Source organism: Mastomys coucha, unplaced genomic scaffold (genome assembly GCF_008632895.1).
Source record: "Mastomys coucha isolate ucsf_1 unplaced genomic scaffold, UCSF_Mcou_1 pScaffold15, whole genome shotgun sequence".
In the NCBI taxonomy this organism is placed as follows: Eukaryota; Metazoa; Chordata; class Mammalia; order Rodentia; family Muridae; genus Mastomys; species Mastomys coucha.
Genome location: NW_022196897.1, coordinates 20,955,477 through 20,979,137, shown reverse-complemented (window position 1 = coordinate 20,979,137; position 23,661 = coordinate 20,955,477). Strand labels below are relative to the sequence as shown.

The 23,661-nt window shown below is 43.1% G+C and overlaps 1 protein-coding gene across 8 annotated transcripts in view; it reads left to right on the top strand.

The window, feature by feature from the left end:
- Positions 1–23,661, top strand: part of Garnl3 (GTPase activating Rap/RanGAP domain like 3) — a 153,515-nt gene that overhangs the window by 67,613 nt on the left and 62,241 nt on the right. For all 8 annotated transcript variants that reach the window (XM_031369887.1, XM_031369893.1, XM_031369890.1 and 5 more), the window contains 5 exons: positions 8,680–8,779; positions 10,243–10,361; positions 15,794–15,858; positions 16,925–16,988; positions 20,951–20,977. In XM_031369887.1, the coding sequence (XP_031225747.1) occupies positions 8,680–8,779; positions 10,243–10,361; positions 15,794–15,858; positions 16,925–16,988; positions 20,951–20,977 (375 nt within the window). The remainder of the gene's footprint in view (positions 1–8,679; positions 8,780–10,242; positions 10,362–15,793; positions 15,859–16,924; positions 16,989–20,950; positions 20,978–23,661) is intronic.

Here is a 23,661-nt window from a genome sequence, read left to right as displayed (position 1 = left end):
GTACATGAGCACTGAATGAACACAGACCCAGAAGTCCTCTACTATATGTGTGTTGGGGGCCTCATATTAGCTGGTGTATACTGCCTGTTTGGTGGTCCAGTGTTTGAGAGATCTCAGGGGTCCAGATTAATTGAGACTGCTGGTCCTTCTACAGGATCACGCTTCTCCTCAGCTTCTTTCAGCCTTCCCTAATTCAACAACAGGGGTCAGCTGCTTCTGTCCGTATTTGTCTTCTTACCGTGCTAAAGTCTCATGATCAAAGGCAGCTCAAGGGAGAAAGTTTATTTTGGTTTATGGCTCCTGAGGGGAAGAGTACATCATGGTTGGGAAGCATGGCGGAGAGCAATAGGCATTGTAGCAGGAGCAGGAAGCTGGGAACTCATGTCCTTAATGCAGGCACCAGACAGAGTGAGAGGGAAATGGGACAAGGCTGTATAATCTCAAGGCTTGCTCCCAGACACATATCACCTCCAGCCAGGCTGCACCATCAACCCTCCCAAACAGTGCCAGTAACTGAGAACCAAGCATTCAGATACCTGAGCCTGTGGGAGACATTTCCCACTCCAGTCAATGCCACAGTTGTTTAAAAATACAGAGAGAGGCCTTTTTGTTTTGTTTTGTTTTGTTTTTCGAGACAGGGTTTCTCTGTATAGCCCTGGCTGTCCTAGAACTCACTCTGTAGACCAGGCTGGCCTCAAACTCAGAAATCCACCTGCCTGCCTCCCAAGTGTTAGGATTAAAGGCGTGTGCCACCACTGCCCTGCCCGGCTGAGAGTCTTTTAAAAAGGAAGAAAAAGTCGAGCCTGCTTCTCCTGGTGTTACCTTGGCAGTTTAGTCTGGGAGGTAAAGCTAGTTAAGTTCAGTCAGCCCTCTATCAACCTTACTATGGAGAGGACTCAGAGGTGCTCACGGTTAATCTTTCCAACAGGGAGCACATAGGCAGCTTAAGTAGGTTTATAACATAAAACTGTGCTCTCATTTGTAGCCTGGATGTATGTGGGGATTTCCTGCCAGAAGTCAAATATTTGGGGACATTCAAGCAGAGCCAGGTATTTTCATGGGTTTTGGTTAAATTTACATTGCCAGTAGGAGCATAAGGTGAGGACATCTCTGGACATCTGTCTGGCTATCCCTACTAAAACCAAATGCCTGAGTGTGTGTGTGTGTCCACCAAGGAGAGTCCTATTCACAGTGACATCAGTTGCATACAACCTAAACATCCAACAACAGGACAGTGAATACATCATTCTTGGGATTTGTCCTGTGGACCATATGGAGATGAAGAAAATAAGTCATTGCACCAACCACAAGGTGAAAGCCACACACACAGTATCGAAGGATAAAAAGCCTGGCTTAAACAAATACACACGAGAGGGTTTCATTCCTGTGTAAGCCATGGTGAGAGAAGTCCAGGAGTCAGCTGTGATTGGATAATGAATGGGGAAATGAATGGTGGGCTGTCTGGAAACATCATGTCTCCATCTAGGCCATAGTTACAAGGCTGACCCATGTAGAAAATTGTTTGACTTCCACCTCCTATTCAACCTTGGCTCTCTGCCAGTGCTCCACATCATCAGAATGCAAAGCTCATTTACTTGGGGTCTTGGACAGAGGGTTTTGCTTGGTTCTCCATTTCTTTTTGTCAGTTCCTATGAGCACTCTTGTCTCTCTTCATTGTGTGCATTTAACAAGGGAGAGAAGGCATCTAGTTCTGTGAGACACAGCTTTTGGGTAATGGGGTTCCCCACACCCTATTTCAGTTAAATATTCAGTGAAGATACAAGTGAAATAACTTTTTCAGTCCTTAAAAACAACCTCACCATTACCAGCTGGCTCAGCAGCGGTACACAGTATGTCAATGCCTCTCCCTGGATTCTTCTGTTGAGAAGTTGTCATGCTCAGGCCTGAGGTAGGGGACGTGTGTGGTCCAAGGCAAGCACTTCAAAGGTTCTGGCAGTTAAGACTGCAAGCCCCTCTCAGAGGTTTTTTCTTTTGTTTTTTTGTTTGTTTGGTTGGTTGGTTGGGTTTGGGTTTGGGTTTGGGGTTTGGGGTTTGGGGTTTGGGGTTTTTGAGACAGGGTTTCTCTGTGTAGCCCTGGCTGTCCTGGAACTCACTCTGTAGACCAGGCTGGCCTGGAATTCAGAAATCTGCCTGCTTCTGCCTCCAAAGTGCTGGGATTAAAGACATGAGCCACCACTACCTGACCAGAGTTTTGTTTTTAAACCCATAAAACACAGACTACAATAAAGGGAAAACATTTTAAACATAATTTATAGTACAGATACATAGGATTTTCATTACATTAGAGAGCCAACCCAGCATCAGGTTTCGTAAGCTCTGTAATGTTAAATCCCTGGTATAGACCATTGCTTTTCAAAGGTCATTTTTACCAGAATTACCTACATGCTTGTTCAAATGCAAGAGGACCTGGCTTTGGTCCTTAGTACTGAAGGGAAGGAAGAGAGAAAGAAAGGAGGAGTGTAGTGGCTATTCCTGGTTGTCAACTTGACTATATCTGAAATGAACTACAATCCAGAATTAGAAGGCTCACCTGGCTCTAATCTGGAGGCTGAGAGATACAAGTTTCCGACCTGAATCTTGGCATGGAGATCTTGAGGTATAGTGGCTATGAATCCCAGAGGATTAAGACAGAAAGATCTATGAGTTCAAGATCATCTGGGATTAAAGGTGTGGTGGCATAGTGGCTATGAATCCTAGAAGATTAAAACTGGAAGATCTACGAGTTCAAGCAAGGTCATATGGGATTAAAGTGTGCTGGCACATGCCTTTAATCTGGGCCACACCTTTTGCTGGAGACCTATATAAGGACATTGGAAGAAGGAAGGCTCTCTCTGCTTCATCTGCTTGCCTTGTGGGACTGAGCAACTGCTGGATCCTTGGACTTCCATTCACAGCTGCTGCCGACCATTTTTGGGACTTGATTGTTAGGACTTGGACTACAGACTGTAAGTCATCAATAAATTTCTTTACTACATAGAGACTACCATAAGTTCTGTGACTCTAGAGAACCCTGACTAATACAAAGAGGAAGAGAAAAGAGAAAAGGAAGGAAAAAATGAAGATTCACAGGCTTCACCTAGAGAGCTCTGGGGAAGCAGATTCATAGCAGAGCTAGAAGCACACATTGCAACGCATTTGAGGAGCACTGAGCTAAGGCTCTGCTGGAAAGAAACCTCTCTGGTTTCTGCACCTGGGGCCTGGAAGCTCCCGAAGCCTGTGCTGGGGCCACAGAGGTCTCTTAAAGCTCTCTTAGAGCTTTCTGGGATCTAGGGCCTTGAAACCATGACACCAACCTCTCTGGAGTCTGAGTGGACGAGGCCAGCTCCCTGAGTGGCACCCAGCCCCTTTGTTGGGTAGGTTGAGACCTGAGGCTGGCCAGTGTGCCCCAGTATCATGTACCTGGTTGCATAATGGAAAGCTTTGTGGAACAGGAGTGCTGCCAGGACTCATGGTGAAAGACAAGTGACTGCAGATAATGAATCATGCAGAAATTCTCCAAGGAACATATGCCAATTCACTGCTGCTCCTGAGTCACCCCAAAAGGTCAAAACAAAGAGGAAAGACCATGAGGTGCTCACAGTTAACCTTTCCAACAGGGAGCACATAGGTAGCTTAAGTAGGTTTATCTAGATGAGCTGAGGACAAACAAGCCTTACCCACATGGTGTTCTGGCTGGATTTGCAGACCGTGGATCTGTTTGTGAAGAAGCATCAGACAGCCATAAGATAAAGTGTTTTACTGAAAAAGCAAGGGAAGGAGGACACAATGTGCTTCACAATGCCAGTGTCACAGAAGACAAAAATCTGAAAATGTTCTGAAGGGAATCTAAATTGAGACCCAGCAACAAAATGATCATGTGCTGAAGCCAGGAACTTTCATCTGCATTGAGTACATTGACAAGGGTGGAATACAGATGATAGTATATTGTATAGATGCTAACTTTAGGAAACTGATAAAGCTGAACTGCAGGGCTGGGGTGGTAGCTCAGTGGTTGAGTACCTGCTTAGCATATAGAAAGATCAAGGTTCAAACCCCAGCACCAGGAAAAAGGCTATGTTCTAGTTATGTAAGAAAAGGCCCCTTTTCCTGAGAAATATATACTGAAGATTTTAGGGATAAAGAGGTTTTACTTGTAAAATTGAGTCTTCAGGGGTGGATGGCTCTGTTGGCCAGATTATCTGTCTGTACAAATGTGAGGACCTGAGCTCAGAGCCCCAGCACTCATGAAAAAAGTCAGACACAGCAACAGGCACTTGTAATCCCAGCAGTGGTATGGGGTTTAAGAGACAGATGGATCCCTGGAACTTACTGCCTGGAAATCCTTGCCAATCTCTGAGCTTCAGATTCAATGAGAGACCAGGTAACATCAACCTCAGGCCTCCTACATATACATATACACCTGTTCTTATTCTTATAGCTTTTAGGTAAACTTAAGATTACTTCCATATATATATATGTGTGTGTGTGTGTGTATGTATATGTATATATACATAGCTTTTAAGAAAATCAAGAAAAATCTTAAGACAAAATAAGAAGCTTTAACGGGATGGTGGTGGTGCAGACCTTTAATCCCAGCACTCGGGAGGCAGAGGCCGGCTGATTTCTGAGTTCAAGGCCAGCCTGGTTTACACAGCAAATTCCAAGACAAGATAGAGCTATACCTAGAAACCCTGTCTCTGAAAGAAAGAAAACAAAAAACAAAACACTTTAACCTTCAGTTTTGCTCCCTAGTGTGTTAAAAAACCCAGATCATTTTTAAAAGGCTACGAACAATATAATAGGTAAGATTTTAAAAACAAGCAAAACCCACGTATGACTGGAGGAGTTTCAGCTCCAGCTCTGCTGGTCAGCAACATACACTTGGGTGGTATTCAGTTTCCTCAAAAACTGTTCCAGACAAAGGCAGCTGGAAGGTTCTGCATGCAACTTGGCATTTAAAGCACTTGGCAGATATCAGGATGCCCAGAGCCATGGCACAGACAGCTTCCTCATTCACCTCATAAGGCAGTGTGAGCCAAAAAGCATGGCATGGCAGAAACACACAGAAGATACCAGCAGATGCCCTCAGGAACAACTGCAACACACCCATCCTTTTAAAAAGTCCAGTGATCAGTTTAGAGAATATTATGACCTAATAGGGAGGTTCAGCAATCTAAGAACCATTCACCATCAGAAGAGCTATTGCAATGTAGCCTTCTCTTCCTTTTAATCTAGCCTACAAAGATCTGGCAAAGAAAAAATTTGAAAGCCTCTTTGTAACTTCAAAATTGAAGAAAACTTCAACATGGTATGAACTGATCACAACCATCTAGAAAGTCACCAAGGCATGTCAAATGTCACATGTAACAGAATCACAACACATGTTCTGGATAGCCTGTTTTCTACGCATGGCACCATGTAAATCCCATAGACCTTCTCCCCAATAACTTAACACAGCCTCAGCTTGGTATCAAGACCCACATGTTCACTGTAAGAAGAATTAATGTCTCATGAGGATAGGAAAAGAGGAGCTGGATAGATGGCTCAGGGGTTAAGAACACTCACTACTCTTGGTGCAGGCCCAGGCGCAGTTCCCAGCACCCACAAGTCTGCTCACAGCTACTTGTAACTCCAGCTCCAGGAGATCTGATGGTCTCTTCTGACATACACATACACACACAAATAAAAAACAAATGAATCTTTTAAATAAACTGAGAAGTGACAGTGTTCAATAACTAGATCTGGGTTAGTTGACAAAGTATTAGTGGAAATTGATCTTTAATAATATATATCCAACTGATGACAGGTGAAGTATGAGAGAACATGTATCACATAGTATAACATGAGCAGTTTTATTAGTAATGATATGGGGAAATCTTTCTAATACAGAAGTAACACATTAGAGCCACATGGTGCAAATCTGAGAAGTTTAGACTATCCCTGAGGCCAAAATTGCCATAAACAAGTTTGGACTAAAAAATTAATTAGAAGAAATGGTTTGCACTATGTTCAAAGGTTTCAAAAATTATTTTTAAAATACACAATGCTTAGGGAGACAAAAAACATAATAGGTATCCCATAAAACAAAAATCATAAATGGCCAATAAATATGAAGAAATTGGATTAAGGCATTATCATTTGAGTAGGTTAATTCTCAAGGGAGTAAGCACCAATAAAGGAGTGAGTTCAACCTAAAGAAGTGGGTCAGTGAGACATCTCAGTGGGTAAGGATGCTGGCTGCCAAGCCTGACAACCTGAGTTCATCCTCAGAACTCACACGGTGTGCAGAACAAGTTGTCATGACTTCCACACATGCTCAATGGCATGTGCTTCCACACACAGAACACAATAAAGAATGGAAAAGAAGGATGGCTCAATGGTTTAAGAGTATTTTCTGCATGATCATGACAACTAGGGGTTGGATCTCGGCAGTGACTAAGCAGACAGGTGCCTGTGAATGACAGGAGGTCGCTGGGCTGTGCTGACTTGCAGCCTAGATGAGAAAATGCAAGCTTCATGTTCAGGGAGAGATCCTTCCTCGAAGAAATAGAGGGTGATAGGGAATACCTTTTTTTTTTTTTTTAAAGATTTATTTATTATTATATATAAGTACACTATAGCTGTCTTCAGACACTCCAGAAGAGGGTGTCAGATCTCATTTCAGGTGGTTGTTAGCCACCATGTGGTTGCTGGGATTTGAACTCAGGACCTTTGGAAGAGCAGTCAGTGCTCTTACCCGCTGAGCCATCTCACCAGCCTGATAGAGAACATCTTAATATCCTCTTCCCTAAGTCTTGGCTCACCTACACACATGTGTATGCAACACACACACACAAATATCAGGGGTTTTATTTGTTTGGTTTGAGGCAAGATCTCTCTACAAAGTCCTGGCTGACTTGGAATACACTATATAGACCAGGCTGGCCCTGAACTCATAGAACCCCTCCTGCCTCTGCCTCCCAAGTGCTAGGATTAAAGGCATATGCCACCACACCTGGTTTATCAGTTTTTAAATGGAAATAATGTTTAGTCTACCTATTAGATGAAGGAACACAAATATAAACACATTAAGATTATGTCTTTACTATTAAATTGTTAAGAAGAAATGCCAAAGTATAGGGACACTAGTGTCCTCAGCCCCTGCTGCTGGAGCTGAGGTGCTGTACCAGCCTTCTAGAGGTGGGTTGGCAAATCCTTCCAGAGAGCATATCTCTTGGCAAAACAACTCAGCTCCTAAGAACTTACTCTGAAGAAGCAATTGGACAAGTAATTATATACATGTGGAATTAGATGCAAATAACACATTATTTATTAGAATCCCATATCGTTAAGCATTTGTATTAAATCCACATAATAAACTAGTATAGAGCTTTAAGAATATCACAGAAGTTGTATGTATGTGTGTGTGTGTGTGTGTGTGTGTGTGTGTGTGTGTATGCAAATATTATTAACTGGAAAGGAAAACCTTAAAACTGCATGATTTGGTATGATTCCATGCTGTTAAGAAAAAAAAAAGAAAGAAAAGAAAAGAAAAAACAGCCAGGTGTTGGTGCCCACCTTTAATCCCAGCACTCTAGAGGCAGAGAGAGGCAGGCAGATCTCTGAGTTTAAGGCCAGCCTGAGCTACAGAATGAGTTCAGGACAGCCAGGGCTACACAGAGAAATCCAGTCTTGAAAAAAAGGTGGGACATGGAGAAAGAAAGAAAAAATAGCTGTGTGTGTAGATGGTAGGGCAGCTCTGCTGTTAATTGGAGTTCTCTAAAGCAAGAGAAGTGATGGAAGGCATATCTATTAAAGGAGATCTATTAGCTCAGCTTACACAGTGTTATCTGAGTACTCCAACGATGGCTGTCTTCCTACTGGAAAGACTGAGAATCCAGTAGCTGGTCCACAAGGATGGACATCTCAAGCAGTCCCAGTCTGATGCTGAAGGCCTGGAGGATTCCTGGAGATCCACTGGTCTTCAGTGTTTTGATATCAGCAAAGAACAGCAGCAGTAGTGGCAGCAGCAGGGTAGTTGATCCCACAGCAAGGTATAAAAAGCCTTTTCCCTCAGACCTCCTTTTTTCAGGCCTCCACCAGAATGGCTCTTCCCATTTCAGACAACCTAATCAAGAAAACCTCTTACAGATGTGCCCAATGGCTTTCCTCTTAGTTGATTTCAAATCCAGTCTAGTTGGCAACCAGGATTAATCATCACATATGCAAAGCATTAATAATGGCTGTCTTTTGATAGGGTTATTCATTCTTTTTGTCCATATTTTACACACCAACTAAGATGCATTTCCAAGTTCTAGAAAGCAAATGAACTTTAGTAAGATGCTAACAATTGTCCTCTGGATGAAATGTGCTGGCAATAGGGTAGCAAGAATTGGTGCCTAGGGAACACCAACTCCCAGGTACCCAGATGCCATACACCAGAGAAGAGAAAGCTTTACACTTGTTAAAACTGAGTTCACTCATTTTTATTTCTGTACCCTGAAGATTTCTGGTCTGTTTGTGTGACATGACTTTATACTGGGCGTCATTGCTGGTGAGAACATGTGGTTACAGCCTTGCTGTGTGCTTTTAATGCTGACTTTTTTTACCCTGGTTTTTCAGCTTCTGGTTCATTGCTAGCTTCATGTTCACTTTCTGAGTAAACATTTTAATGACACAGCTCTGCTTTGTTCCATACAGAACACAGCTGCTCTGCCAGGCACTTGGCGAAGGACAGACGTGCACTTAGAAAACCCAGAATACCACACCCGGTGGTATTTCAAGTACTTTTTAGGGCAAGGTAATTATGTCCTTGTGGTGACTGGGGGAAGAAATTATGTTCAAGCCTGCATAATAGTTTCAAACACTGTGTATGAGTGGAATGAAATAATTCATGACAACAGAGTCAGAGTACTTCACAGTAAGGTCAGGAGTGAGCTTCATGGGCTAAAAGCTTCAACTCAGAGCTTTCTTGATTGTGAGTTGGTCTGTTGTGAGGAGTGCTGTGGGGTTGGGGTTTAATGCTGTTTTAATCCCTGGTTAAGAGGGAATTAGCTCATGGGAATGAGTCCTTTAATAGATAAGAATTTTCAGGATGGAAAAAAGGCTTTAACTTAGCAAGGTCAGTACTCTATCTGCATGAGTTTTAAACATTTCATTTGAGACCATGAAGGAGAACAACAGTTTCCTGAGCAACCTCTTGGCCATAAAACTTCAGGCTCTACCACATCCACTCACCAATGACAAGTATTTGTCTAGTGGACAGTATATGTAGCCATGAGGTACAGTGCAAAGTGAACCATACCCCTGCCCTCACGGAGCCTGCAGTACAACACTGGAAAGACAAACAGTTAGACACTGGGAGCTCACTGGCCAAGAAACCTGGCCAAAATAGAGACTATCCAGTTAATGGAGAGATCCTGTCACAAGGCAGCAAAGCTAGAACAGTGAAGGAAGACACCCAATGTCCTCCCTTGACTCCCTAAGTGCACAGACAGGCATGGACACCACACATCCATGTTTGTGCAATACACACACACCAATGTGATCCACATGAAAGACAAGGAAAACTGTTACAGTCTTATTCTAAAAAGTTCAGGTCTGGCCACACAGGGTTACTTAGGTGGGTGGAGGTTATAGAAGCATTTACCAAGAAAGAAATGTACCAGTCATCTTCCCCGTGGCTATGCATGGCTGTGCATGGAGTGACCATAGCACTGGCTTCACAACAAAAGGATTTCTGTAAGTTTGAATGCCACCAGCATCCAAAGAGGTGATGCAAAGCCTCAAACTGGATTAAACAAGAAGGAATCAAACAATAAAGTTTGAGGCCAACATAATCTACATAGCAAGTTACAGATCAGCTAGGGAAAGCTCTCTGGTTGGCAACAGCAACAGTTTAGTGGTATCAGAAGCCTAGAACCTTTCCCCTTTTCTAATTCTCAGCCTTAGTGTGATGATGACTTTGCCTCCCTTAGGACCATACAATAACTGCAGCAGCTCCAGACATCACCTGACACAACATCCAGAGGAAGGGGGCATCTTTAGAGTGGGGAGCCTTTCCATAAGGCTCTCGGCAGATTTCTCATCCTGTCTCAGCTGGCACTGAGTCACATGTTCATTGTAAGCCACTTGCTGGCAGAGGGAAGTGGGTGCACGATTAGTGGTCAGTCTTACCCAAGTCAGCCTTGGGATAGCATGTGAGGGCTGGCCACTTCTGTTTGAAGGAACCACCTGCATCCTCACTGACTGTCTCTTCTCTAGTCCATCAGAATTACATTGGAAATGATGCAGAGAAGAGCCCCTTCTTCTTGTCTGTCACCCTTTCTGACCAGAATAATCAGCGTGTCCCTCAGTATCGTGCAATTCTGTGGCGAAAAACAGTGAGTACCTGACTTGCATTTGTACTCTGGTGTCACCTGATCAGCACATGTGCTGGGAGAGCCTTGTAGTTCACCCCATCTCCATTCAGTTAGTCTTTCAGGTGATTTCTCTCACTGTAGATGGTTCAGAATCCCACTGTTCTGTGCTTGGACCTCCAGGCTCTCCTTACCAGCAGCTCCTCTCCTGTCTCTAAGGCACTCTCAAAATCAGCCACTTCCTAAGTCTTGGCCTCTGGGAAATAGTATGTTTTGTAGAATATATTAATTCATTAATCTTAGCTATTACATTTGGGTTTGTTGTTGTTGCTGTGAGACTGTGTTTCTCTGTGAACCTTGGCTGTCCTGGAACACACACACTCACACCCCTACACACCTACATGTACACATAAATGTATAGCAGTAAAGTAGCAACTTTAAACTTCCTAGAAGGAAGGGCTGATGATAGGGCTTTGTTGATAGGGCATTTGCCTAGCTTGCATGAAATCCTGTGTTTAATCCAAGCACTGCATAAACCAGGTGTGATGGCGCATGCCTGTGATCCCATCACTTGGGAATTGGAGGCAAGAGAATCAGGAATTTCAAGGCCACTTATATAGCAAGTTTGATGTCATTTCCCCAAATATGAGACTCTATCTCACAAAGAAAAAAAGCCAAGAAAAATTTCTAGAAACCATTACTAATCAACAAATTATGATTAGGTACTTCTAAAACAGTGAGCTAAAATAATAAGAAGAATAAAAACTAGCATTTATTATGCACTTACTATATGCTAGGTCAGTGCTTCTCAACCTTCCTGATGCTGTGGCCCTTTAATACAGTTCTTGATGTTATGGTGACCCTCAACCATAAAATTATTTTTGTTACTACTTCATAACTGTAATGTTGCTACTGTTATGAATCATAACATAAACATCTGTGTTTTCTGATGGTCTTAGGTGACCCCAGGTTGGAAACCACAAGATATTTTCTTAATTATCCAAATCTTACTTGCTGCTATTGCAACTACAGAAATTAAATGACCTGACAAAATCCCTCCATGTAGATGACAGACCAAGTATACTCCAGAGCTCAAAAACCAAGGTGTCACCACTGTACATAATGCATTCTGTGTGTCTTCCACTCAAGGGCATACTCATGTCTCCCTCAGTGTCCTCCCCATGTGTCGCAGTGCCTGACAGAGTGGCACAGCTCCAGGAATATGCACTGAATGAACAGTTAACTCCAACTCTGGCTGCTGCCTCCCCCATTTAAGTAAACTTCTGTAGTATTTTCAGAAATTGTTCTTTTTCTGAAGCAGACCTGGGATAAAAATTTTATTTGGTGTTTCTCATGAACTCGTTTCCATCAGAGGCATGCTCATTATAAGGAACTTTAGTGGAACCAAGGTTTACAGGGACAGGAACTTTCCAATGACTCAAAAGATTTGGAAGGACTAACACATCCCTTCCCCATGTCACTACCATAAATGGGGCCATAATCTTGCTTCCAGCACACCTATGTGACAAGCAGAACCATCAATGGATCCAGGAACCCCATGTAAGTGGTAGGGGAGGGGGAATACATGTCAGCGAGTGCCCATTGTTCTCCTAGTGAAAAACTACTGTGCCTTCATCCAGTCCCTTATCTTTTTCATCAGACAGGGATTTTCTGGTTTCTGTTTGTTTGTTTTTGTTTTGTGTTTGCTAATTACAACATTCCAGACCCTCCTGCTTTCAGGGTCCTCTTCAGGAAGACTGTGATTTGGGCACATAACTGGACTTTCCCTGTTGCTGTTTCTCTAGCAATTGACCTTTTTTGGGGGGAGGGGGGATTCAAGACAGGGTTTCTCTATGTAGCCTTGGCTGTCCTGGAACTCACTCTGTAGACCAGGCTGGCCTCAAACTCAGAAATCCGCCTGCCTCTGCCTCCCAAGTGCTGGGATTAAAGGCGTGCACCACCACCACCTGGCTGCAATTGATCTTTAGGTAAATGAGGAGAGGGCTGAGACCTTGTGACAGCAGAATTATTTATGAAGTTTCCATAAATAATTAATTATGTACAGTGGGATGCATGCCCCACTGATATAGAACAAGTTGGTCCCTTCCTGTGTTCCTGGAGTCTGTGGGTCCTGCTGTTTGGCCCTTGTAAAGCATCTGTTTGGCAGTCTTGGGCCTCTGCTTGCCTCTGGGCCTCAGCTCTATAACTTACCCAGGGTTTAGCCCTGAAAGCCATGGCCATAGGCCCATATCTGTATCTTGCCAGTCATCTATGCTGGCAGCGACTGCTCTTCACCATGTCTCCACAGGGCCCACATGGACTTCAGACTCCTATGAGAGGTCCTGCCTAGGAAGAAGCCTCTTGCTCCAGTGCTGTGTTACCTACAGGGCTCACTTTGGTGCCACTACAGGGAAAACTGTCTTTTTCCTTGATATCACCTATGTCCTAATCTTAGATGGTTGCTGGGCTGAAAAGGCAAAGGAACTCTACCCTCATGGTCTGGCATCTAACTCCATAGCCCACCTCTTTTCTTTCTTTCCCTCTGACCCTTCTGCCTTTCTGGAATGAACTTATTGGATACTCTTATCTTCTTTTTCCTTGACATCACCTATGTCCTAATCTTAGATGGTTGCTGGGCATTCAGGAAGAGCAGGCAGGATAAATGCAGGGGAAGCTGACTTATTGCCATTCTGAAGCAGTTGTCTGTTAATATCGACTGTGGTCACCACCTTGTAGGGAACAAAGCTAATGAAGATGCTGAGACCCTGCGAATGAGGTCAGGGAGAGCTTGCACATGGGGATTTGAAGAATGAAGACTGTAGGCACTGGCAAAGGAGAAGGGGAGATGGGGAGTATTCCAGGCAGAAGGAATAAGGATTAACAGACAATAAATAGTATTTTGTGGGGCTACTCTTGGCCACTATTAAAGAAGTGTGAGGTTGAGATTCAAGTCCCCAGAACACCATGAAAGCAGCCCAGGGCTGGCCATCAAGAATATTATCCCCTTCCACTGACAAGTGCCCATGCCTTCATCTAAAACCTCTTCTCTGGGTGCTAAACTTGTGGGCCAAAAGCAGGGTAAGTGTCTGCTCCTAGCTACAAATGGGTATATTGAAAGGAGGCGAGAAAAATAAAAGTCAGAATGTTGGTAGAAGCCAGTTACAAAATTCCAGGAACTGGAAGCTAGCACTAAGGGTTGTGGGAAGTACAACTATGCGTCTCTGCCCAGCCCAGTGCACACAGGTTCATGCTGTCTCGGGTTAAATGCAGTTAGAACAGCAGAACGTATAACCCTACTGTAAGCAGTCCTTTCTGTATATCTATGCTTGGGTTTTTAGGTGTTGGGAATGGAACCAGGGTAAAGCACGTGCTCAGCAAGCACTCTGCTGCTGGGCTGCGCGCCCAGCACTAAGCTGGGTCCTGTCTACACACATGGTGATGATTTGTATATAGAAACAACTCAAACTCACTGTAGAAACTCCATCCAGACAATACAGCAGGTGAACAGAGGAGGATCAAAGTCTGTCTGCTCAGCCTGTCATAGCACACTTCTGGGAGTCTACAAGTGCACACAGGTGTGTGAAGGCATGTGCATTATTACACGAACCAGGTAATATCCAGCTTGTTCTTCTGAATCTGCACAGTGCTCACCTCTGGCTGCCTGATATGTTCTGACACAGGTTCTGCTTATGGCATTTTTATGTTTCCACCAGAAAATAGAGTGGTTTTATTTGTGTATTGACTCTTGAAAGCTGAAGACAGGAAATGGGAAGGGAGGGCTTTGCCAGGGTGTAGTGAAGAAAACCACAAGTCCAGACCTTGCAAGGCCTGGGCTCCTGTCATAGTTATTCATGAAGGTGTCACTGTCACCTAACACAAGCTGTTCTGGGCTTGTCTTTAGAGTCACATCTGGTATGTTTTATGAGAAGAAAAGGTGGTAAGGAGAAGGCTAAGCAGAGGCTCGGAGCTGAGGCCACCTTGAGCAGGTTAGCCTCCTGTGTAGCTGAACATGCCACAGGAAGAGCCCAGCTCTCAGGAGTGGGGCCTGGGAAGTTTAAAAAGAGAGCTACTGTCATCGTGGGTTTGAGTTTGACAGTGTTTCCAATCTGTACCAAAAAGGCAAGTTTAGTCCAGTGAAGAATCCAGGAAGAGGGCCTGAGGTCCCTGTGTGGGGATAATTGTTCATGGCCAGTGGTCTCTTGTACATTGGTTTCTTTACTTACAGAGATCACAGGCTGAAAAGGCAAAGGAACTCTACCCCAGGCCCTTGATTCTGGCTTGGACAGAGAAGCTGGTAGAAGTGTCCCACAACTCACAGGACAAGTAATTTACTTCTTTGTTCATTTCCTGCAAAGACATCCCAACCTGCCCTTGGTTGTTGATGATGCCAGTTTTATGATTTTCCAGAATTACAAAGAAGCCTTTGAGTGGGTTCTGTTTGATGACCTCATTTGCTCTCTGCAGAACTCCTGTGTAAGTGGTAGGGAGAGAAGACTGGACCATCTCATCTGATCTGGGTGGTCTGGACCCAGGACTATTTGGGCAGCTCCTTGGTCCTGTTCATTAGATAAGAATGTACCCAGCCCTTCCTATGAGTTAGTCACAGTGAGTTCTCATTAAATGAATAAATGACTTTAAACAAAGCCTGCAATGGACACATTATTAAAACCTTGCTGGAAGATTTGGGTGATTTCTAGTTGAAGGTCTTTGACCTGGTGACATGATACTTGAGTCTCATTGAACAAATGGAGACTTTGTTTTGTTTTGTTTTTTTAAATCTTTGACCCATAACTGATTTTTAGTTCAGAGACCAAACAAATCCCCTTTCAGCAGATTTGGATGGTGTAGTTCATGGGTTACTGTTAAGCCAAGATGATTTCAGACATGGAAAGAGGAAAGGTCTGTGTTGGCTCACAGCTATGGAGGCTTCAGACCTTGGCTGGTTGTCCATGCTCTGGGGCAGGTGTTGAGGCGACACTTCATAGCAGGATCCATGGAGCTAGAGGACACTGTTCACTTCATGGCAGCTGGGAACCAAGAGACCATGGTTCTACTTCCCCATTTGAGAGCACATCACCCCAGTGACCTGAGACTTCCCACTAGATCCAGCTCTTAAAGCTTCTAGCACCTTCTAATAGTGCCACAGACTAGTGACAGTCTTCAACCACATGGGTAGTTGTGTGTTTTGTATCCAAAATGTAGCAGATGGTTTAGCTGTGTCCACTGAGGCCTGATATGTTGAAGAGTTCTGCTCAGAACCAGAAATGTGTTACCAGAGGGAGGGATGTGGTCAGCTGGAGCAGGATTTTTTTCCCTATATAGAATGTTTATATCTACACACACCCTTAAAGAAGAGTGGGAGCGCACAGGCATAGTCACACCTTAGTGAGCAGGTGAGGCTCTTCAGAGGTGAAGGGTGCTAGTCTCATCACTCATTGATACTTTGATTCTTCCAGGGTACACAAAAAATATGCCTCCCCTACAGTCCCACAAAAACGCTGTCTGTGAAGTCCATCTTAAGGTGAGTATTCGCGGATAGAGGCCCATTCAATTTGGAGGTCTGTATGGATTGCCTGTTCCCTGTGTATTAGTTTTCTTTGATTGACATGCCAGGCACTTTGTCAAGCCAGGCATTCTCTCCTAGAGTCTTCAAGGTAGCCCCAGATGGCAGGCCTGTTACTGTTACAGGTGATAAGATGGAGGTTCAAAGAGGGACCTCATAGCCAACATCCTGCATATCTGTCTGGTCATAGCTCCTGAGCATCTTTCTAGGCTGCATTCTTTGCCTGCTGCTATCTTTTTCTTGTGTTCACTTGGATACTTCGGGTTTAGGGAAAAAAATCAAGAAATTGTTTTCATTTTATTTTTATACTTTGTAATAGAAACCCAGATGTCAGCAACGGCTCCCTGGGGGATATGCTTTTTTCTTCACTGAACAGCAAGTGAAAGGATTGGCACATCTGGCTACTGCCTCTGGCTTCCCACCTCCCTCTCATCTCCCTCCCAGGCTTGGGGAAAACTACCACCCAGACAGAGCCTGTTACTCTGTCCCCAGATAAGATATGACATCCTAGTGACAATAGCTTCTTTGTCAGACACTATTGCTTTCCCAGCACTTTTTCAGTGACTCTAACTCTGCTGCACAATGTCGATCTACAGTTGTCTCCACACACCTATGAGGAATCAGGGCCTCAGAGAGCAGAAGGAAGTCTGCAGAGCTAGGAAACTACAAGATTTAGACCTCTCTGGCTCTGCAGTTCGGAAGTAAAGAGTATCATATACTATATGAAATTGCCAATGACAGACAATAAATGAGTCAGTAGTAATCTGGGAGAACAGCAAGCAGCCCCCGATGACTACCTCTAGCTGATGAGTGCCCTGAAGGGACAGTTACACATGGCAATTGGTGAACTTTGTGGATTTGCTCATTCTCCCCTCACTTGCTCATCTGTATTTCCAGTGTGTCAGGCTCTTCAGGGAATCTACCGTGATTTTTCTTGATAATATCGTCTATCCAGAGAACTATGCCTTACTCCCTATTGCTTCAGTCCCTATCTCACTGGCTCACTCTGTCTCCTCTGTTTCAGTGCCATGAATTTGGACAAGTTTGAGAAAGGACCTAGGGAAATTTTTCATCCCGAGATACAAAAGGTAAAGGAAGCCATGGGCTTCATAACTTCATAACTTGCATAGACTTGATCTCACCTTGCCAGGACAGTAGGGCAGGATAGTCTGCCCAGGGAGAAGGAGGCGTGGTGTCATAATTGGGGTCAGGTTATCAGGTTTAAGTATATACACATATATACATATATGTACATACATACACACATATATATACACACATATATGTTTTATACATACATATATATGATTATATATGTTTTACACATACACACACGTATAATATATATATATGTATATGTATCAGTTGTACTTTCCTTATGCAGCTATAATCAATTTAGCTCTGAAACTTAAAATGTCAGCCATCCTCACTAGGAAGCTAGTCAACGGAGCCAAGCTGAGCTTCAAGGAGGTAGCTTGTACCAGAGCTAAATGGCAAGGAAGAAGCTGGAGAGGGAGCCTGGAGTTGTGTCCAGGAGGCAACAGGGGCTGTGCTGAGTGAGGTGAATGAGTTCATTGGTGGGGAAATAACTCAAGTGAGCTGTGGAGGACTGATCAGAATGGATACAGTTTTTTGGGTTTTTGTTTTTTTGTTTTTGTTTTTGTTTTTGTTTTTGTTTTTGTTTTTTTTTTTGTATGCCTTTAAGGTAAGCTTTCAAACTGAGGCTACTCTTTGCCTTTCAACTTAGCTCAACCCAAACATACAGAGTTGAATATTCTCATGCCTTTGCTTTCATTTAATTTATAAAATACTGTTTTTGGGGGGCTGGCGAGATGGCTCAGTGGGTAAGAGCACTGACTGCTCTTCCGAAGGTCCTGAGTTCGGATCCCAGCAACCACATGGTGGCTCACAACCATCCATAATGAGATCTGATGCCCTCTTCGGGTGCATCTGAAGACAGCCACAGTAAATTACGCTGCAGCGAGCAGGGCCAGAGCGAGCAGGGCTGGAGGGCAGAGGTCCTGAGTTCAATTCCCAGCAGCCACACACGATAGCTCACAGCCATCTGTACAGCTACAATGTACTCATACACATAAAATAAAATAAAATAAAATAAAATAAAATAAAATAAATCTTAAAAAAAAATACTGTTTTTCAACCAGAGGGACTGGCATGGTAGAAGGGGAGAGCTGATTCCTGTAAATTGTCCTCTGTTCTACAAGGCACCTGTGTGCATCTTATACACACTCACACACACACACACACACTCACCAAATAAAACAAAACAGAACAAAACACAATTGAATACTATTTGTACCCTGCTAGAATAAAGTCAGGCAAATTTTAGTGTGTTAGATTAAACTAAGCAAATTAAGCTGTGCTACACTTAAAGTGACTATGGCAGCCTTAAAACAAATTAGAATTATAAATATATCAGTAGCAATGTGCCTTTAGTACTTCATAATACAACTTGGATTTTTTTTTTTCGAGACAGGGTTTCTCTGTGTAGCCCTGGCTGTCCTGGAACTCACTCTGTAGACCAGGCTGGCCTTGAACTCAGAAATCCGCCTGCCTCTGCCTCCCAAGTGCTGGGATTAAAGGCGTGCGCCACCACCGCCTGGCTACAGTAGCATTTTTCTTGACCCCAATCCTTCCAGAGCCACTGTGTGTGATTAATTTGGCTTTGGAGAAGTGGGAGAAATAGGCATGTGTGTGCCAGCTTCCTGCCCCTCGCCACCGCCTGATAGTTGTAGGTCTAGATAGTATAGCTGACTTTCCTGATGACCATGGATTATATACAAATCCACAGAACAAAAACTCAGTGGTTAAAGCATTTCTCAGTTTTTTTAAGTACATGTAAAATCATCCACTTTTTTTGTTTAGTTGGTTTTGTTTTTGTTTTTTTGAAACAGGGTTTCTCTGTGTAGCCCTGGCTATCCTGGAACTCACTCTGTAGATCAGGCTGGCCTAGAACTCAAAGATCCACCAGACTCTGCCTCTTGAGTGCTGAGATTAAAAGTGTGCCCCACCATTGCCTGGAAAATCATGCACTCTTAAATCTAATATTTTGGTTTTCTTAAACTTAATATTAGCAACAAACTAATGATCAAAATCAAAATTCCATAAAAAAAAAAAAAATACCAGAAGCTGGCACAAGTTTGAAGACTGACTTCAGATCCCCAGAGCCCACTTAAAGCAGTAGCTGGCATCCATCATCCCAGCACTCCTACAACAAGATGAAAGGCAGAAACGGGAAAATCTTCAGGGCCTGCAGGCAGCTAGCCTGTCACAGTGGAAAACAATAAGACACCCAGTCTCAGACAATGTGGAACATGAGAGCCAACACCACAGCTTATCTTCTGACATCACATATGATCTGCAGCATACACATGTCTACATAGGTACACATGTATGTATACAAACATGTATAAACAGACACACACAAAAAATCATCAATAGGACTATATTAAGAAACACCATTACTTACATAAAATAGACCTTCCAGGCTAAAATTACAAACTGGAAAACATCAAGAAGAGACCTAGTTGGTACCTACAAATCCGGAAATAAGAGTTTTGGTTTTTTTTTAATTTTGAGTACTGTCAAGTGGGACATTGATAGACCACAATTCCTGGCAAGAGCACCCTCTTTTAAGCAGATAGAGTCCAAAACAAGGCTTCCTGCAAAAGGAAGTGTGACCTAGTGGCCTGTAGCATCCCTCCTGCCGCCATGGCTGAGTGTTGAGACCCTGGGGACTCCTGTTGCAGGGCTACTCCCACAGCTGGCCAACGAGGAAAGCCCTATCACCAGGCCAGGGGTTGTAGCAAAATGTCACAGTTCTGAGACTTGCTGGACTAAAAGCAGTCAGGACGTCTCCTGTGTCTTACTCACCGTGACTAGGCCCTTGCAGGTGTCAGAAGAACCAGGCCATGTGACCTTAACCCAGGCCTTGCTGATTCTCCAATTCCTTACCTGTAATTCTGAAATGATGGGCTGCATGGCCAGGTGGTTGCAATCAAAGGAAATTATAGAAGAGAGAATCTTGCAATGAAGTGTGTAATGACATGCAAATATGAAGTGTGTCCCAAAGTATAAGACACAAAGCAGGCCTGGTCTTTTTCCTGGGATTCAGATGGCTGAATTCTGAACAAAAGAGCCCTTATATTACAAAAAAATGAAGGCTTTTGTGAGACTTGCATACTTCTTTTGGAATTGTCAGCTCCCCAGTTGACACAGAGGATGAGGATCCCTTAGCCTCATCCACCTCTGTCCTGGGCCTCTTCCTTTCTGTTCTTATTGGCAGCCATGGCTTTCGAGGATCTACCTTCCCCACCTGCACTCACCCAGTGACCCCATCACAGTCTTTGGTATCCGCTTCCCAGCTTCTTCAGAAGTCTACTGTAAAGTAACTGGGCATGAGAAGGGATGGTGGCCTGAGGCCATATGAAAGGCATCCCCTACATTCACCCTGTCATTCTCCATAGACCTGCACAGGGCAAAATAGTGATTATCCTTGAACCATTATTAAGGAATAGACACAGGTCAATTTGTACCCAACACAGCTATAGGTAGCGGAGCAAGTCTCAAAGCCAGTTATCTTTAGCATCATCACTGTCCTGTGCTGATCTCAGGAGAGAGTCTCTTCTGGCAGCTGACTTAGTGTTGAACAAGTAATGGGATGTGCATGAACCACATCTTGACCCTAGCTATCAGCCTTTGCCACCAGTGTTGAGCTCTGTTTTTCAGTCTTACCTCCTTAATAAAGGGTTATTGGGTTGAAGCAGGAAGTGTGCTTGGGTTAGGGAGGAGTGAGCACTACTGTCTGTCAGAGAGCTCCCTGAGGAATGGGTGGTCCAGCCAGAGTTTTGTTTTCTGTTGTTTACTTTTGTTTTCATTTCCCTTAAAGAGAGATCCCATAACCAACTTCTAGTATTTCCCAAACGTCATAACATCAAATTGTGTGACTATGTAACAATTGGCTTTCACAGAAAACCAAAATCCACTAATTACCATGACATATAAACATAACTTCTGAATCTTTGCTTGACAGGACTTGCTGGTTCTGGAAGAGCAAGAGGTAAGTGGTTTATGAACATATTATGGTCTCTGTCTCCTCTGCTGTGAGCAAAGCCTTCTCCCTGAGTCAGACTTCTGTGCATTTGCAGTGTGAGCTTGTTCCCACAAAGAGGCTTGACTAAAGGGGCTTTCCAAGGTCTCCTGCAGAATTTTCCATATAGCTATCTATAAATAGACAAATGCACTTAAATATGCATACATCTATGAATATAATGTAAAGAGACTCGTTGCCATTCAAGTAGGATGTATATGCATTAGCCACACACTCTTACCAGATGCCAAAGATGTCTGCACGCTTCATTCTGTTACCCCCATTTTAAGTAGGTGTGAGTGAGGGTGTACACGTGGCTATGCATGTGTGTGTGTGTGTGTGTGTGTGTGTGTGTGTGTGTGTGTGAGAGAGAGAGAGAGAGAGAGAGAGAGAGAGAGAGAGAGAGAGAAATACACAGCATGCTATCACCAGATAACTGAATAGGGAAATGATGCTTTGTGCATATTACCCATAGCAGAAATGGAAATATCATTTATCTAGATATTTATTTATCATTTATCAAACTTGGTAAAATCCTAACTCCTCCATTTCCCTGATACCCCAAGCCTAATCCACCACCTCACCTAGCTGACACATCTTTATAAAATGTCCTGAATTCAAATGTGTCTCAGTGCACCTGTTAATGAGCACTCAAGTGTGGTGGCAGCACCCACTTCGTTTCTGGCCTACACTGTACAGGCCAAATCTCTATTTCTCAATTTTGTCTCTTTACTAAGGGGCTGTGTGCTTGAAGAGACAAACGTCCCTTGCTAATAACTTGGGAAGGGGTGAACAGAGGTCATCATTCGTGAGAGCTTTCTGAGAGATGAGTGGCCAAAGCATCCCCATTTATTCCCACAGCTAGAATCAATTGGGAGCTTTGACCTTGACTCCAGTCCATCCTAGTGATAAACTATGAATTGTGTGAAGGTCAGGAAAAAGAAAGCCTAATAAGAAACAGTAGTGATGTTCCTGAAAGATTAGCTACTTAGTAAAGTTGGTGATATGATACCCATGTTTTATGTGTATATGACTGCACAGACTGGTGTCCCCACAAGAGATCTAGTATCCTGTGCTGTAGTACATACCAGGGGAAGCAGTGAACTGTCAACAGGCAGAGCCCTATAAATTCAGAAGGCTGTCTGTCTTAGTGATAAACTCAATGACCAAGAGTTGGAAGTAAAGGGTTTATTTGGCTCATGCTTGCACATCACTGTTTATCATTGAAGGAAATCAGGACAGGAACACAGAGAGGGCAGGAACCTAGAAGCAGGAGCTGGTGCAGAAGCCATGGAGGGGTGCTTTTTATTACTGGCTTGCTCAGCCTGCTTTCTTATAGAACCCAGGACCACCTGCCCAGGGATGGCCCCACTCAGTGAGATGGGCCCTCTCCCACAATCACTAATTAAGAAAATGACTTACAGCCAAATCTTGTGGATGTACTTTCTCAATGGAGGGTCCCTCCTTTCAGGTGACTCTGCTGTGTCAAGTAGGCATAATAGGACACTGCCCAAGCAACAATATCAAGGAACTAGCCATGATTGGCTTTTTTCAATATAAATTTTATTAATTTTCTTTTTTTAATAAAATATTATAACAATAAAAATGAGTATTATAAAAGTTGTTTGATATAAAACAACAATCAATTTAACATTGTTATGTAGATGCTTGTCTACAGCAAAACTGAAAATACATACGTTTTTCTCAGTATAAATTTTAAATAACTCCAAACATATTAACTGTATATTTCAAAATAATACATTACTACTAGCATTTTCTTAAATGAACATAAATATATAAAGTCTTTTTGATTGTTTGTTTGTTTTGTATTTAGTAGAGTTTAAAATCTTGGCTCTTATTGTGGTACAAGCCCAAAATAGAAACAATTTTTAGATATTGGATTTCATTGTAATAAGGCTGTACTTCAATGACCCTCACATCACCAAAGGATTTTACCTCCATCATAGCTAAGCTGAGAGTTGACAGTTCTGCTGTACCAAGGAATGAATTGTAGGCACAATTTTTGGATGCAGACTTCCTGCTATGGTCAAAACTATCTGACTTGAGTGAGTGACATTATTCTCAGCCCACAGAGAACAGGTTACATTCATTTAAGAAATGTGGTGTGTGTATTAAGATAGTGTATCCATAAAGTCATTCACCAACTGTTTCAATGAACAGTGGTTCTGCTTGGAGGGTGGCACAGACATTAGGTGTGGGTAAGAATCTGGTTCATTGGCTGTGATAATTTGGAAAAGCATTCATCTCAGAGAAAGAGTAACTTATAAAGTCCTCTTCTTCAAACTTGATACAAGAGCTACAAATGTCAAGCAAAGTATTCAGTCTCACTCTTTGTTGTTCTCTTACAAGCCACATCCCAAGTTAATTGTCTATGTCTCCATTGGGTATATAAATACTTTTGAAATATAGAAGCTGTTCTGAAAAACCATAATATAGTGTAAAAACATGAAATAAACAATACTACTAATTGAGAAGCCGAGATAGGAGAAGCAAGATTTCAAGATTTCTTGTTGTACACAGCAAGACACTGTCACAAACAAGCTGAAAGTATATATAAATTGTACGATATTGGACCTATTTCTCCAATTACCAAATTAGAGAGATCATTGGATGACAATCAGCAAATTTCTAAT